General features: G+C 57.3%; 1 protein-coding gene across 1 annotated transcript in view; it reads right to left on the reverse strand.

Annotated features, from left to right (window-relative positions):
* LOC117647304 (fat-like cadherin-related tumor suppressor homolog) overlaps nucleotides 1-16,901 on the reverse strand; it is an 89,243-nt gene that overhangs the window by 16,769 nt on the left and 55,573 nt on the right. The window contains exons 11-18 of the mRNA XM_034389011.1: nucleotides 2,687-2,793; nucleotides 2,033-2,237; nucleotides 1,883-1,944; nucleotides 1,636-1,791; nucleotides 1,267-1,368; nucleotides 536-688; nucleotides 239-452; nucleotides 17-156 (exon numbers count right to left, since the gene is read on the reverse strand). Of these exons, the coding sequence (XP_034244902.1) occupies nucleotides 17-156; nucleotides 239-452; nucleotides 536-688; nucleotides 1,267-1,368; nucleotides 1,636-1,791; nucleotides 1,883-1,944; nucleotides 2,033-2,237; nucleotides 2,687-2,793 (1,139 nt within the window). The remainder of the gene's footprint in view (nucleotides 1-16; nucleotides 157-238; nucleotides 453-535; nucleotides 689-1,266; nucleotides 1,369-1,635; nucleotides 1,792-1,882; nucleotides 1,945-2,032; nucleotides 2,238-2,686; nucleotides 2,794-16,901) is intronic.

The raw sequence follows: 16,901 nt of genomic DNA on the forward strand, positions 1-16,901 counted from the left end.
ATACCCAAGAACATACCTGAGTGTACACAGTGTGGACCATATCAGACACACTAATGGTAAGGTTGTAGAAATTTTGAGTTTCATAGTCTAGTTGTTTAGCAAGTAAAACATTTCCTTGGTCCCTTCCAATATAAAATTCATTTCTCTTGTCACCATCTACAAAACAAGGGAATACAAAATTATTTTGTCCAGTCCCTGGGCCTAACATGCAATTCATTATGGTATTATTGTTACTTACCAACAATGTCAAACCATAGTTTATCCCCATCCTCATCAGAGGCTTGGATAAGGGCTACTAAATATTTAGCTTTGTCACTTTCAGTAATCTGAACTTGTTGATCAACAGTCTTGATCTGTGGAGGGTGAGAAGAGGAAGTGGAAACAGCGGACACTTGTACAGTAACCCGAGTTGTTGCACTTCTCTGCGGAGTACCCTGGTCCATGGCTCGGATCTACAAGGGAGAAAACATATGTTACTGAAAACAATTGAGACTGAGCAATGGGCTCAATTCGGAATGAAAGAAAACATTCTTACCAGTAAGTCATATTCTGAGCCTCCAACAAGGCCTTTCTGTGAATACACAGTGCCTGTATATGGGTGGATACGGAACTTCCCTTTGCCTCTTCCAGACTTAATGCTGTACTCCACTTGCCCATTGGGACCAACATCTTGGTCATAAGCCAGCACCTGTCGGGAATGATAATAATTTTACTAAATGCTGAGATGTCCTAAATGAACTGAGATCCTTTCCTCAAATTGAATTAAATGAACTATAATACATGTGCAAAAATCTCAGTAACATCAAAGCTGGAAAATTTTCAATCATGCTAGTACATCTCATACACGCTAAGGAGGAAAACAAATAAAACACGAGAAAAATAAATGCTTACAGTATCAGCTACCACACAAAACACACAGAAACATATGTATATTTAAAATATCATGCATAAACACATTCGTGCTTTAATGCTACAGTACCTTACACATGTCTTAAACAAGCACTTGTGAATGAACACAGTGTAATAAAAGCCTTTCACATTTGTGTCCTTCTTCAAAGAAAAAAAAAGGTGCAGTACAAAAAGTCTTAAAAAATATATTTTGGAGAATCTACTTCATTTTTCTGGTAAATACTTTTTGGTCAGCCATGCTTAAAATCAAACAAACAAATAACCAAACAGAACAAACTAGGAGAATAAAAATCAGGCTAACACATACAAATGCAGTGCCATTCTAAGAAAAAGGGAAAATGTTGGGCACCCTCTTACCCTCAAGAGGCTCTCTCCACTAAGAGATGCTACATCAAAAGATTCCCAAGATCCGTTCTCTAGATTTACATCAGCCGAAACATCAGCTTCACCTTCTGCGTTCTGAGAGGAGCAAAGAAAACGTCACACTTTTAGTGGCTAACTGAATCTCCACTGAAAAACATCCGCCTAGTAGCAGTTAAGGGGTCGAGTTTCGTAAACTTCAACCATTGCGTCTTGTTACAAAAGGCACACAATTAGTAGTTAAGAAAACACGCGAAAAATTGTTGGTAGAAAATATGTCAGAGTCAAAAGCTGTATCGAAAACCACATTTTAATTGATTAAAAGCACTGTAATGGGAGTGGAGTGAAAGCTTAGTGAAAGCTTACCTGGAACAAGGCGGTGTCCATCCGGGAGCTCTCCGGCACGGTGACGTGGTAGAAGGTCTGCTCGAACTCGGGGGCGTTGTCGTTCACGTCCAGGACGGTGATGAAGAGGCGCGCGGTGGAGGACAGAGGCGGCAGGCCGTGGTCGGTGACGGTCACCTGGAAGACGAGACCAAGTCACTCGCGGACATTCGCAAGCAGGGAGCACCATCTCAGCAGGGTATTTGGGATGTAGAGCAACGAACGGTACCTCCAAGTTGTGCTCGGGCTGGTTCTCTCGGTCCAGGCGGCGCTCCGTCGTGGTGACAACACCTGAAAGCAGCGCCGGAAAGTTGAGTTGACTTGTACTCGGTTGACTTGAACTGGGCGTGGGGCGTTGCGTCCCGCCGCTCCTCCTTACCGGTGTCCGCGTTGATGGCGAAGAAGTTCTCCGGGTTGCCGCCGGTGATCTTGTAGGAGAGGCGGCCGGGCGTGATGTCGCGGTCCTTGGCGCGCACCTCGGCCACCCACTTGCCCGCCGGGGAGTTCTCGGCCACCTCGCCGCGGTACGCCGCCTGCAGCGTCAGCGGCGCGTTGTCGTTCACGTCCTCCACGCCGATGTACATCTGGGGGAGCAGGGGCAGGCCGAGCGGCGTGAGTGAGACATCGAAACATCGAAATGGGGTGGAAGAGAGCGAGAGAGAGAGAGAGAGAGAGAGAGAGAGAGAGAGAGAGAGAGAGAGAGAGAGAGAGAGAGAGAGAGAGAGAGAGAGAGAGAGAGAGAGAGAGAGAGAGAGAGAGAGAGAGAGAGAGAAAGAGAGAGAGAGAAAGACGAGGGGTCGGCAACTTCCCTTGGCCGTGTGCGAGGGAGTATACGTATATTACCAGTAATATAGGTAATATATGTGTAATATAAAGTAATACAAAGTAATATATAGTAATATAGGGGTATTATAGAGGCGAAATTGTGGTAATATGCAAGTAATATATGGTAATATACAGGTAATATACGGGTAATATAGCCACCGCGTACGAAGTAATATATGAGTTGCCGACCCCTCGGAGAAAGACTCACCTCGAGGCGGCTGCTCAGCGGCACCACGCCGTGGTCCGAGGCCACCACCGTCAGCCAGTAGTGGATGCGCGACTCGGCGTCCAGCGGCACCAGCGTGCGGATGTTGCCTGCCAGACAGAGAAGAAAAACAAAACGTCATCGTCGGAACGGAAAGCAGAAGGCAGACGCGAGAACGCCAGAAGAAGCGAGAGGGGGGGGGGGGCTGAAGCGCCCGCGCAACGACGGGTAGGCCAGCCCGCCGGGCACGCGCGCACGCGGGTTGCCTACCCTCGCATCCGCAGGCGCCGACAGGGCAGACTTGACTTGAAATAGCTTTGGATCACTAGTGATCACTGGTCCTCTGCTTTTCGAGTCCGAACGGGTGTAGCCCGCACTGCAAGCCCTAGGCTTGCAAGCGCAGCCGGCTGTGCGTTGTGCCGGCTGGACGGAGCTTCGAACGGCCTTGTCGGCAAGCCTCTCTGCGTGCCGCGGTGCCGCCGCGGTGCCGCCGCATGGCGCGGCATGCCGTGTCGGGGAACACTCTCATCAACGCTCGGCGATGGCCCATTAGTCACCTGTCTGCAGAGCCAGCCAGCAAAAACAACAACAAAACACGGCGGCAACAATAACAAAAATAAAAGCATCCCGCCTCTCCTAGCTATCAATCCACTTCGATTGGAAGGGCACGGACAGCCTCCTCTCTTCTGGCGCCTCTTTCGACACGGCGCGCCGTGTGCACTGTTGCCGGCCAGCACTTTGAACCCATTCATTCGTCGGCTCGTTCATTCGCCCAATCACTCATTCGAACCGAGTCGTTCCGATTCGTTCCCGACGAGAGCTCCTGGCTGCGCAGTGCCTGCCAGTGCCTCGCACTGCCTGGCCAGAGTCGAGCCTCTCCGCAAGGCGAGGGGGAGTCACCTGAAAGGTGGGCAAAAAGTCGCACTTTGCACCAGAGCAGCTCGGGCGAGCGATCGGAAGGACAGAGAGCGTACAAGGGTTGGCTTTCAGCTTCGGCGAGTCACACGACACACCCAGTCGGGCAAACAGAAAGAACGTGCTCAGAGCGAATTAAATATGAGAGGACGGCCACCTGTCGAGCAGGAGACAGAATCTGTCGGTCTGTCTCTCTGGCGTCCACACGGGACACCTTCCCTTGTGTGCAAGAGAGAGAGAGAGAGAGAGCAGCAACACGACGATCGGGACGGCGGCCCGTCAGCCACGATGACAACACGATCTCTCCTCTCCTCTCCCCTTCCTCCCTGCAGCGCGGCAGCGCAGCGGGAGGTATAAATCCTTGGCGAGGCTCCAATCACTGCCACCGTGCTGACGTCCTGACTATAAATTAGACCGCAGTGGAGGACGGACTGGACGGGGCGGGGTGGGGGTTTTATTTGCAAACCGTGTCCCAGAGTGAAAGCTTTCCACCCAGGAGACTCTAGTTGTAATTTAGGGAGAAAAAAGACGGGAAAACAAGAGAGGCAAAAAAGGGGTTGAACCTACAAGTTTACTACGACCGCGTGACTCGACGCTGGCCGGCCGCAGACGGATTCCAAAGAGTGCGACAGAGACAGAGCGACGGAAACGACTCTCCGGAATCGGTCTGCTGCCCGCCTTGCCGGTGAATTTTAAACCAAAGGAGACGGATGGGGCGGCCCCTCCACGATTCACCGCCGCGACGGCGGGGACGGCGTCACCGGGGCGTGCATCTCCAGGACGTCCTCCGAGACCCTCTCCAGGACTTTCCAGCAGAACCTCCCTCCAGGGCCTTCTTCAAGGCAGGACCTCCCTCCAGCACCTCCCTCCAGGACCTCCATCCCAAAACCTCTCTCCAGGACCTCCCTCCAGGACCTCCATCCCAAAACCTCTCTCCAGGACCTCCCTCCAGGACCTCCATCCCAAAACCTCCCTCCAGGACCTCCATCCCAAAACCTCTCTCCAGGACCTCCCTCCAGGACCTCCATCCCAAAACCTCTCTCCAGGACCTCCCTCCAGGACCTCCATCCCAAAACCTCTCTCCAGGACCTCCCTCCAGGACCTCCATCCCAAAACCTCCCTCCAGGACCTCCATCCCAAAACCTCTCTCGAAGACCTCCCTCCAGGACCTCCATCCCAAAACCTCTCTCCAGGACCTCCCTCCAGGACCTCCATCCCAAAACCTCCCTCCAGGACCTTCATCCCCAAACGTCTCTCCAAGACCTCCCTCCAGGACCTCCATCCCAAAACCTCTCTCCAGGACCTCCCTCCAGGACCTCCACCGCAGGACCTCCGACCCCCTCCCTCCGGGGGACAAGGGAAGCGGTCCGCTTTGTGTCAGGACGTTATCTAGTGTCGAACGAGCCGCAAAAAGGCGCCAGGCCGGGCCTGGAGGCCGCGCTATGCTGTGACGGGCCGACGGGGCGGCCTGGAGCGCGCCCCGGTTTCCGGGTCGCCGTTGCGGCGGCAAAAACCGCACCCAATTTCCAAAGCCACGGCAGCCCTGGCCGTCCAGAGCAGGATACGGGCCGGGCGCGCCCCGCCGAAAGGTAATTCAGACTCGAGGAGCCAGTTTATTTTAGTTAATACTGTTTTTTGAGTGCCGGCGCCGTCGCTCGGCCTGCTAGCCCCTGCTAGCGCTGTACCGCGGCAGTAACTCATGTCGAATCGACACGTTTACGAGTCGGCGGCCAGCCAGGCAGGCAGCCCCTCTGCGCGCGTGCGTGCGTGCAGCCAGCCAGGAGGAAGGGGGAGGGGGGCCTGCTCTTTTCCAAGACCTTTCGCTTCGGGCGGGGCGGGGGCGGGCAGGGGGCCTGTCAGATCTTAATTAGCAGCGAGTGCACACAATGCACGCACGGCGTCGCACGCACGGGGCTACACTGCCAAGCGGGCCTTGCGCCAGGGCGGATCCAGGGACGAGTTCTGCTGGGGGAGGGGCGACTTCGCGAAAGGCGGCGTGCAAATATCGAGTCATCACTTTTTTTTTTTTTTGGGGGGGGGGGTACGGCCTTTGATGACGGTCCTATCTTGAGTTCATGGGAAGGTTAGGTTAAACCGATGATGGACCGGGGGGGGGGGGGGGGGCAAATAGCGGCTTAAAAGAGGTGACGTAATATTTGCACGCCGCCAGCCTACCTGCAGGTGAAAAGTGCGGCTTATTGCCTACCCATCAGGAGGCAGGGCGGCCACAGCGGCCCGTTACAGTGGCGCTGTCGGAGAAGCGGCTCCGAGGTTCAATACATCTGGTCAGTTCCCTTTTTTCCCTTTTTATTGCAAACCCCCGGCAAAGCCAGAAAAAAAGGCGGAAACAGGGAAAGACTGCCGTCAAAGTGAATTGAGCCCGGGTGGGCGCGCGGCGGGGCAGGCTCGGGGCCCACAGAGGGCGTCCGTCCCGCATGCGGGTGGAGGGGGGGGGGAGGGATGTCCGCGCCCCGTCGGTACCCGTCACCCTTCATCCCATCGGACGCCGGCCCTGGCCTGCCCTGGCCCTGGCCGCCCTGCCATACCGGCTTTCGAATCGGTGCCGGACAAAAACGGCAACAACAACTGCCAAAGTGGTCCGAGTGAGTGGCCGGGGCCCCTGGCAGTGCCCTGGCAGTGCCCAGCAGCCATTGTCACCGGTCCTTCGGTCCTTCAGACCTCATTCCAATCTTTACCCCTGCACTGCTGCCCTGCTGGCGGGAAAGCAGTTTGACATTTCGGTGAAAGGGGGAAGGAGAGAGAGAGAGAGGGGGGGGGGGGTTCTTCCGCGTCAGTGGCTGGCCCACTGTGGCCCGCAGCCCGATGGCCTCCAGTCAGGCGACCCCCGGGCTGGCTAGCCGGGCTGGCTGGCCAGGCCACCGAGGTCCCGCCTTTCTATGCAGGGTGCTTAGCGGGCGGGGCGGGGCGCAAAGTCGACCGAGTTTGGCGCCATCACAATCAAGGTGCCCACGGCACGCCACTGCGAGTTAAATCAATTTCTACAATTACACACACAAAGAGGGAAAGAGAGAGGGTGATTGCGCGCGAGGTAGCAAAACGAAACGCGTCGAGTCAAACTTTGACTAAAAAAACAACAACAAACAACAAAAGAAAGAAAAAAAAAGTGGAGGTGGGAGTCGGGCGGGGTAGGACGTGACTCTCTTCGAGACCGCGCCGCCTCCATCTGCACTCAGCAGGGAGTTTGACCGACACTTTTACACGCCGCAAACCGCCTGTTGCTGCGGCCAAATTCCAGCCGCGGTGCGAACGGCGCCCCGCCCCGCCCCGCCCCGCCCCGCCCCGCCCCGAGACGCCTCGGCACAATAACGCTGGAATCACCGCTCCGTTTCGAGTTTGCAGCTTTCTGATCGTTCCGCCTTACCCCGCCCCGCCCCGCCCCGCCTCTCCGCGGAGGGCATTTGCATCGCAATGGGGCGCCCATAGCGCTCCCAGCCCAGCTCGGCGAGGAGCCCTCGTAGGCCTACAGCCCGGCCTACAGCCCGGCCTACAGCCCGGCCTCGCCGCCCCCGGTCGGACAAACGGGGCTTAACAAGAAACAACGGTCGAGGAAGTCGCTCGCCTCGCCTCGCCCTGCACGCCAAGACGGCCTGGCCGGCCGGGACGGTCCGGCGGGGCGACTCGGCTGCTGCAGTAAAGACGGAACAAAGATGCAGTAAAGCAATATCGCAACTTGGCTCGCCGCGCCGCCACACTGCGCTACGCCGCCACGCCCACTTCTGAGGCTTTCCCGACGGCGCCGGGCGCGGCAAACCCACCTCGCCTCGCCCGACAGCCCACAGCCCGTCGAAAGTACCGAATTATACGGGCCGATAATACCGCCTAAACGGTGCCGAGCCACCGACGCAACTTTCCAATAATCAACTTTTGTTTTTGTTGCTTTTTTTCCTTTTCATTCGGATTCGGACTGCCTGCGGCGCGCTGCGGCGGCGTCCGCCGACGAGCGGTAACGCGATCGGGAAAGCCAATTTCTGATTTTTGTCGTCGTCGTCGTTGCCGTTACGGCGCGCGTTTTGGCTCCAGCGCGCGGCGCGCGCCACCCAGCAGGGCGGACAGGGCCGGCCGCGCCAGCAGGGCCAGCACGGACAAAGTTACGGTGGGGTCGCGCTTTGTTTTTGCGGTGGCGTGGCCCACTTCGGCGGCACACTGCTGCACCGCGCACGGCCAAGCGTTTGTGTGTGTGTGTGTGTGTGTGTGTGTGTGTGTGTGTGCGCGCGCGCGCGCGTGTGTGTGGCCCCCCTTTTTCTTCCAGATATCCACCTGAAAGGAAGGCAAAAAGACACACTTTGTCGCTGTGAGTGGGTTAACAGTTGTACTGCGCCCCCCTCAGGCCAGCTCCGATTCCGCCAGACCGCCACTGGGATCCGCCTTCGGAATCACTCGGCGGGCCTTACCGCCGCCCGACCCGACCCGAGAGGGCCGAGGGCAACTCGCGACGGTCCCCGCGGTGGGACGACGAGGACGAGGAGGACGACGCCTTGGGGGAGCAGCGCAGCCGCTGTGTCCACTCTAATTGCAGTTCCATCATTTCACCGAGGGGGAGAGGGAGGGGGCGGACGGGAAGGACTAACTGTGCGACACAAAAAGAGGGAAGAAGGGGATGGAGGAGCAGGAGGAGCGGAAAGAAACGGGCTGCACGGTGCCGTGCCCCGCCTTCCCTGCGGGCTCCAAGTCCAAGTCGCGCCGCGCGCACCGCGCTGCAGTGCCAAAGCCCAAAGCCCCGCGAGCGGCCAAAGCGAGAGCACGAAAGCGCGACGGCGAGCCGCACTGCACCAGGCAAAAAGCGGCCAGGACCACTTTCAAGAGTCGCGGGCGGGGGCGGGGGTGGGGGAGGGGGAAGGGGTGTGACCGCGGGGGGCTTCTAAGCGCCTTGCCCCTCGCCTCGCCACTTCTGAGAAGTATGGCGCGACGCTCCGATAGAGATGCCGTTAACTTGTAAGAATTCCCCTCCCTCACCCTCCACCCTCCCCTCCGCCCCCCGCGCGCCCGGGGCGACATGTGTGCCCCCGTCCACGCCCCGGGCCGCCTAGCCGTCTTAGCGGCCCGGGGACTTGCGATTGAATGCTGTGCGTCCGTAAAGGAGGGAGGAGGGGGATCATCGGTGCCCAGACGGACGAAAAAACGCTCACAAGCGAGATCTTCCCGACCGAAGCGGGGCCACGGCGCGGCGCGGCACGGCGCGAAGTGTCTGGATGGAATCTCTTCCGGAGAGCAGCAAGGCCAAGAAAGGGCGCTTGGGAGGGAGAGAGGGAGAAAGAGACAGACGGGGAGAGAGAGACGGCGGGTCTCGAGGCGGCCCTCGGTGCAGTGCTGGTCACGCGGGGCGGGTTCAAATACCGGCGCAGCTAGTAGGTTTTTGATCGAGTTTAAATGTTTTTCCAGCAACATTTATTAGAGTGCTAGCCCACCTTCCCGCGGCGTTCACTGACCCTTGCAGCCCTGCTGCTGCCGCGCTGCCGCCATACTTCGGCCGGACCGACATGACCACAATCGCGAACCAAAGCCACAGTTTGCCCCCGCCACCGCCTGCCACCGCCCCTCTCTCTCGCACCACTCGGGCAGGCCAGGCCCGGCCAGGCCCGGCCGTGCTCGTGACATAGATGAAACCAATAATAAGGGTGTCCGCTCTCCATTCTACCGCACCACCACCACCACCACCACCACCAACACCACCACGCCGCTGGCCTCAAGTTGGGGGATGGGGTTGGGCGTGGCGGGGCGGGGCGTGGCGGGGCAGGGCGGGGTGGGGTGGGGCGGGGTGCGGTGGGGTGAGGTGTGCCTCGCCGCCACACGGCCGCAAACGAGTCCGACTCTACTGTACCCAACCGATCCCATAAGAGCAATAGCAACCATTAGCGCGTCCCAAAACACACGGCTGCAGGGCTGGCTCCGAGTGGACGCTCTCTCTCTCTCTCTCTCGCACGGATGGAGCGCGCCACACGTGTGCGAGAGAGACAGAGCGATGGACCACGCCTCACCCGCTCGGCGCCCCAGTCCCAAGCGCACAGCGTCGTCGGCCACCTCCCCCCTCCCCGGGGACCGCGGATTTTCTTCGCGAGCGCAGTCGCCGTGTCTCTCTCGCACTCACGGGGCGGTCGGGTGGCCCGCAAGGGTGCGAGAGAGGCCGGTACTGTTCGGAGCCCTGTGGCGAGGCGCCCTGCGAGTGAGAGAGAGAGAGAGAGAGAGAGAGAGAGAGAGAGAGAGAGAGAGAGAGAGAGAGAGAGAGAGAGAGAGAGAGAGAGAGAGAGAGAGAAGCCTCCCTTTCGCAGTCTGTAGGGAAGGGTCGTCGCCTAATCTGCGAATGAGACCCCGGCGCACGGACGCCGTGCCCCGCACTCTTAAAACCTTACAAAGTATTTTGAGCATACATATAACAAACTAAAATACTTTGTTATACGAAGAAATAGTTCGTAAATTACGAAGTATTTTCTTTGTAAGCTTATGTATGCTCAAAATACTTTGTTATACAAACTACTTTTCTTTGTAAAGGCCAAAATAGTTTGTAAGGTTTTCTCAGTGCGGGCTGCCTCTGCAGACTCATTCCGAGAGTCGTCGCTCTGTCTCTCTCGCACCCACAGGGGGCTCCCCATGAGTGCGAGAGAGACGGAGCGACGACTGTCGGAATCAGTCCGCTGAGGCGCTGCCTCGCCCTAGCGTCCTCGCCGCGGCGCTGCTCCGCGCTGCTCGCTCGCCTCGGTGCATATTTTCCTTTTTATTGGGGGTCTGCGGCGAGCGTGGTGATGTCACGAAACGAGCGGAACGGCCCAGAGAGAGAGAGAGAGAGAGAGAGAGGGAGGGAGGGAGTGTTACGGCCCAACTCACGGCCAGCACGGCCCAGCCAGCCCCGCATTCCGAACTAGCGCCACTGCACTCGCGGACACACACACACGGAACCACTCCGGCCGCCGTTATGGAAAGTGAAGCGCGCGGGCGTGTGTGTGTATGTGTGTGTGTATGTGTGTGTTTGTGTGAGAAAGAAAGGGAAATAATGCATGAAGCGCGAAATAATATCGAAGCGGCGCGCATACAGCCTCACGCGCGCGCGCACACACACACTCACTCTCTCACACACACACACACACACAGCGCAGCAGGGGGGCACCGGGCACACAAACAGCATCGCACTGCATTCGTCATCGGAAAGAGAAAGAAACAAAAACAAAAGGCAGCAACAAACGAGGACGACAGGAACACCCGACGGCGCGAACCGGAAGCGGGAAGCGCGGACCGGACCGCGGATCGGACCGCGAGCGTTTTTGCAGTGCAGCGACTACGCCGGCCCGGCGCGGCCAGGTCTATCACGAAGTGTTTTCTCTTCTGGTAGGGCTGGGCGAGACTGGGGCGAGGCACAGTGGGTCAGAAGACTGGTGGAGGCGGCCAAATCACTAGACGCGTTTTGAGCTCCAGAGTCGCTAAATAGGACTCGAAACGAACGTGTGACCCGACCCATGGATTCCTCGTTCGGAGAGCAATCCATGGGTGGGGTCACACGTTCGATTCTAGTATCATTTAGCGACGCTGGAGCTCTGCACGCGTCTGGAGTTTTGGCCGCCGCCACCGGTCTTCCGGCCCACTGCGCGAGGCTGGGGCACGCCCAGGCACGCTTCCTGGCGAACGGGGCGGCGGGGCGGCCGAACCACGTACCCGAACTGCGCACGTTCACGTACCTGGGCGCGAGCGGCGCAGCGGCGCCCCCAGCTGCCGGCGGAGGAGGCCCCGGCCCGGGCCGGCACACCGCACCACGCCGGAACGCGCCAGACACCAGGAAGTGGAGTGGTTATTGATGAAGGCCGAAGGGCCGGAGGGGCCGATGATTACACCTGCCCCTCGGCGCGCTCGGCGCCAAGACTCACGACTCCCCCTCCCCTCCCCCGGCTCAGTTTCCCGCGCAATGACATCATTATCAACAACCAGCAGGGCTGCGGCTTCCGGCCTCAAAAGTCCTCCCCATCCCCCTCCCCCTCCACAGCCCTGTAAAAAGCATTAGCCCGCCGGGCCTGCCCCCGGTTCGAGCCAGGCGGCGCCCTAGGCCGCCCAGGACGTCTAGGATCACCCGGGCCGCCTTGAACGTCTAGGACCACCATGGCCGCCTAGGACGTCCAGGACCACCAGGGCCGCCTAGGACGTCTAGGACCACCAGGGCCGCCTAGGACGTCTAGGACCACCAGGGCCGTCTAGGACGTCTAGGACCACCAGGGCCGCCTAGGACGTCTAGGACCACCAGGGCCGCCTAGGACGTCTAGGACCACCAGGGCCGCCTAGGACGTCTAGGACCACCAGGGCCGCCTAGGACGTCTAGGACCACCAGGGCCGCCTAGGACGTCCAGGACCACCAGGGCCGCCTTGGACGTCCAGGACCACCAGGGCCGCCTAGGACGTCCAGGACCACCAGGGCCGACGGACAAGGCGTTAATTTCGCCATCATTTTCCGTGCAGTTGGCTCCCGACCTGCCAGAGGCACTGGACCGACTGGGCGCGCGGCAGCCAGCGCGGCAGCGCCACCCGGGGGGAGATTATTAATATTTTTAATTCACTTTGAGCCCCGCTGCCGGGCCGCCGGCCTGCTGGGACTAGCCGCTGCCTCGGGCCGGGGCTAGCGGTCCCCGCGGGGACCGGACCAGGGACTGGAAGCCAAGCCAGTCGGCCTAGCCGGGCCCAGCCCGACGCGACTACTGTGTCCGACACGTCGCACACCCTTTCTTTGCATTAAAATTAAAACCGCGGTCCGCATCTTTTTCCCATTATTTCCCACTTTTTTTTATTTTTGTTGTTTTGTAATTATTCCCGGGCTGGCGCGTTTTCATCGCACGGTGGGAATGGCTCCTTGTTCCGGCCGTCGCCGTCACTGCCAAGAGGGGAGGCAGCGCGGGGCAACGCGGGGCAGCGCCGAAACACGGCTGGCCTTTTAAGTCATTTCCATATTTTTTCCTCCCCCCCCTCTTAAAAGGTTTGTCTGCTGCCATGTTTGTTGTGACCTCGCCCCTCGCGGCCCGCAGACCGGCCGAGCCGACCGGCAGCCCTCCCCCGACCCCGTCATCTTGGGCTAAACAAGATTACGAATAAAATTGGAGCCCCGAAAAAAAAAGAAATAAACAAGAAACAGATTAATTCGAGAGCTTCGCCCCAATCGAATTGCTGCCTCCGGAGGATCACGTCGTCAAGCATGATTTTGTTTCGTGTTTCGTTTTCTTTTTCGGGGAGGGGAATTTTTAACCGACGCACCAACAATGCTGGAATCGTGAACGCGAGAGTCCAGAAGGCCGACAAGGCCGACAAGGATACAATACGGTCGGAAGCTTTCATCGCGGGGCGCTGCTGGCGTGCGGTGCAGGCTGCTTCCGAAGACCCCCGCACAGTGGGCCAGAAGACCGGTGGAGGCGGCCAAAACTCTAGACGCGTTTTGAGCTCCAGAGTCGCTAAAAGGGACTCGAACCGAACGTGTGACCCCACCAATGGATTGCTCTCCGAACGAGGAATCCATTGGTGGGGTCACACGGTCGGTTCGAGTCCGGTTTAGCGACTCTGGAGCTCAAAACGCGTCTCGAGTTTTGGCCGCCTCCACCGGTCTTCTGGCCCACTGTGCCCCGTCGTCGTGCCGTCTCTGTCGCACTCACGGGGCGTGCCGTAGGCTGCCGCAGGGGTGCGAGAGAGACAGGCGTTCGTGGCGAGCGGCGCGCTTCGACTCCATCAGTCCGATTCCGTGGGTGCGCGCACCACCCCCTTTATTCCTTTATGCCCTCCAGGCTTGCCAGGCCAGGTCGGCAGCAGAGAGGGAGAGAGAGAGAGAGGGAGAGAGAGAGAGAGAGAGAGAGAGCGAGAGAGAGAGAGAGAGAGAGAGAGAGAGAGAGAGAGAGAGAGAGAGGCGCCCCCGCCATTCAAATTCACTGCGGGCATCCTCCAGCAACCTGACACCCAGACACGCGGTGCTCCAGTGGTCTCGCTCTCCGAACGGCGCTCGCTCTGTCTCTCTCGCACCCCTTACGGAACGCCCCTCGAGTGGCAGGGAGGGAGGAGAGAGAGAGAGAGAGAGAGAGAGAGAGAGAGAGAGAGAGAGAGAGAGAGAGAGAGAGACGGAAGCACTGCTCGCGCAGCAGCTCGCCCCAGCCGCGCGCGCCAGTCCGTCCGCGCCTCAAAATACGCGTGTCTCACTCGCAAAGTATGCAAATACACACACACACACACACACACACGCTCCAGCGCACCCGCTCGAGTATCGTTCTCGTTCTCCAGCACACGGTGCGCGCGGCGCGGCGCTGTCCAGTGGAGGCGCGCGCGGAGGGTGGAGGGAGGGTCCGACATCGCTCAACCCTGTGTGGACCCCGCGCGGCCCATTGTAGCGTGGCTCGAGAACAAGGAGAAGAAGAAGAAGAAGGAGGAGGAGAAGCAGAGGGCCGCTGTGGCGATGCCAGGCGATGGCCCCACGCGTCGCGCCGCCTGCACTGTGGCCTCAATCGCCCTTGTCCGCTTGTTCCACATCCGACAAAAGCTTTGTCCTTCGCTCTAAACTGCCCCTGTATTTCTCTCCCCCCTTTCTTTTTTTGTTTCGCCGTTTTTAATTTATTTCGCCTCCTTTTCCTCTTGTCTTGGGCTCTTTTCCCCTCTTTTAACTGTCCCCTCCCCTTCCGACGGCGTCGTTCCACGCAAAGTGACACTCGGAGCCACCGCTTAGGGAGAAGCGAGACCGAGGACCGAGGGCGCTGACGGCCGGGCCGCAAGCAGCAGTCTCCCTCGCACTTCGCACTCATGTGGCGCCGCGTCGCGTAGGGGTGCGAGGGACGCACCCGACTGCTGCCGAGAGCCGCCTCCGTTGCTCTGTCTCTCTCGCACCTACACGGCGCGCAGCATGAGTGCGAGAGAGACAGAGCGACTCTCGGCCTCATCGGGCCGAGCGCCCGACGACGGCGGGGTAGGCCGGCCCGGCGGACAGCAACGCGTCGTGGAGCGCGCGAGTGCCTACCTCGCAGGCGGCGGCCGGCCCCTTGCCTTGCCTGCCGCGCACAGTGGGCCGGAACACCGGAGGAGGCGGTCAAAATCCCGGACCAAGGGGAAACTACTTTGAATTTTGGTGTACATGGCCGTGAATTTCATGAATTTTTTGAAATTTTTGCATTTTTGTTGAATTTTTATGAATTTTGACAAATTTTAATGAATTTTTGTGAATTTTCAAGATTTCTTTTTGAATTTTGATGAAATTTTTGAACTTGGCTGCAGTTTTTGAATTTCATGAATTTAGATGAATTTTTATGAATTTCTCTGTTTTCTAATGGAATTTTGATGAATTTCAATGAATTTTTGGGCCTTTGATCGCCCAGGCCATCTAGGACAGTGGTTCTCAACCTTAGGGTCGCGACACCAAGCGGGGTCGCGAAATTTTTTTAAGGGGTCGCGGCGATGCTGGGGTCGTGTTTTAGGCCGATTTTAAGCAGCCACTGCGTCTGATCCGAGGCGGGCATTTTGCTCCCTCGACGGGCAATTGGTCTTTGGACCTTCCTTTAGCATGCCTTTGTTACGGAGTGCAATTATCAGTCTTAGTTTGGAAGCAGTATTGTCTCAAAGTTGGCCAAAACGCTCAGAAATGTCTATGAAAAATCGTGTTTTGGGCCGATTTTAAGCAGCCACTGCGTCTGATCCGAGGCGGGCATTTTGTTCCCTCGACGGGCAATTGGTCTTTGGACCTTCCTTTAGCATGCCTTTGTTACGGAGTGCAATTATCAGTCTTAGTTTGGGAGCAGTATTGTCTCAAAGTTGGCCAAAACGCTCAGAAATGTCTATGAAAAATCGTGTTTTGGGCCGATTTTAAGCAGCCACTGCGTCTGATCCGAGGCGGGCATTTTGCTCCCTCGACGGGCAATTGGTCTTTGGACCTTCCTTTAGCATGCCTTTGTTACGGAGTGCGATTGTCAGTCTTGGTTTGGGAGCAGTATTGTCTCAAAGTCGATCAAAACGGTCGCAAGTGTCTTTGAAAAATCGTTGTGACTATTTTGGTCAAATTTGAGACAATACTGCTCCCAAACTAAGACTGATTGAGTCTATTTCACTAACCCGAATTATCACTTGCCCGAATTGTCACTAACCCGAATCTTCACTAGGCCGAATTATCACTAACCCGAAAACACGACCATTTGGTCAAAAACGAAATTTGTTTCACTGACCCGAATTGTCACTAGCCCGAATTATCACTAGCCCGAAAACATGCGTGCAGGAGCGTTGTTTCACTGGCCCGAATTTTCACTAACCCGAATTGTCACTAGCCCGAAAGCGGAGCTTTTCCATTCCCTGTCTCACTAACCCGAATTGTCACTAACCCGAAATGTGGTGGAGGGGGTGGCCGCAGCTAGTGTCTTCAAGAGTGTCTGAAATTAAATTGTCCAACCTATCCTAACCTAACCTAACGGGCCCGCGACGGATCTTACTCTAACCGCGACAGATCTTACTCTAACCCTGACAGATCTTTCTCTAACCCTGACAGATCTTGCTCTAACCGCGACAGTTCTTACTCCAACCGCGACAGACCAGCCCTATTCGCGGCAGATCTAACCCAGCAGAAGCCGATACGTCCCCCACCCCGGTGCCGAGTTTCGGGCTAGTGACAATTCGGGTTAGTGAAACACATATTCCACAGACGTGGCCTTCGGGTTAGTGACAATTCGGCCTAGTGATAATTCGGGCTAGTGAGACACAACCAGAATATGGCAAAAGGACGGAACTACTTCAGGAAATTCGGGCTAGTGATAATTCGGGTTAGTGACAATTCGGGTTAGTGAAACTGCCTTGTGGGATGTTCGGGTTAGTGATAATTCGGGCTAGTGAAGATTCGGGTTAGTGACAATTCGGGCAAGTGATAATTCGGGTTAGTGAAGAACTCCCGACTGATTATCGCACTCCGTAACAAAGGCATGCTAAAGGAAGGTCCAAAGACCAACTGCCCGTTGAGGGAGCAAAATGCCCGCCTCGGATCAAACGCAGTGGCTGCTTAAAATCGGCCCAAAACACGATTTTTCATAGACATTTCTGAGCGTTTCGGCCAACTTTGAGACAATACTGCTCCCAAACTAAGACTGATAATTGCACTCCGTAACAAAGGCATGCTAAAGGAAGGTCCAAAGACCAACTGCCCGTTGAGGGAGCAAAATGCCCGCCTCGGATCAGACGCAGTGGCTGCTTAAAATCGGCCCAAAACACGATTTTTCAAAGACACTGTTGACCGTTTCGGCCAACTTTGAGACAATACTGCTCCCAAACTAAGACTGATAATCGCACTACGTAACAGAGGCATGCTAAAGGA

The sequence above is a fragment of the Thrips palmi genome, unplaced genomic scaffold (genome assembly GCF_012932325.1).
Source record: "Thrips palmi isolate BJ-2018 unplaced genomic scaffold, TpBJ-2018v1 HiC_scaffold_2, whole genome shotgun sequence".
Taxonomy (NCBI): Eukaryota; Metazoa; Arthropoda; class Insecta; order Thysanoptera; family Thripidae; genus Thrips; species Thrips palmi.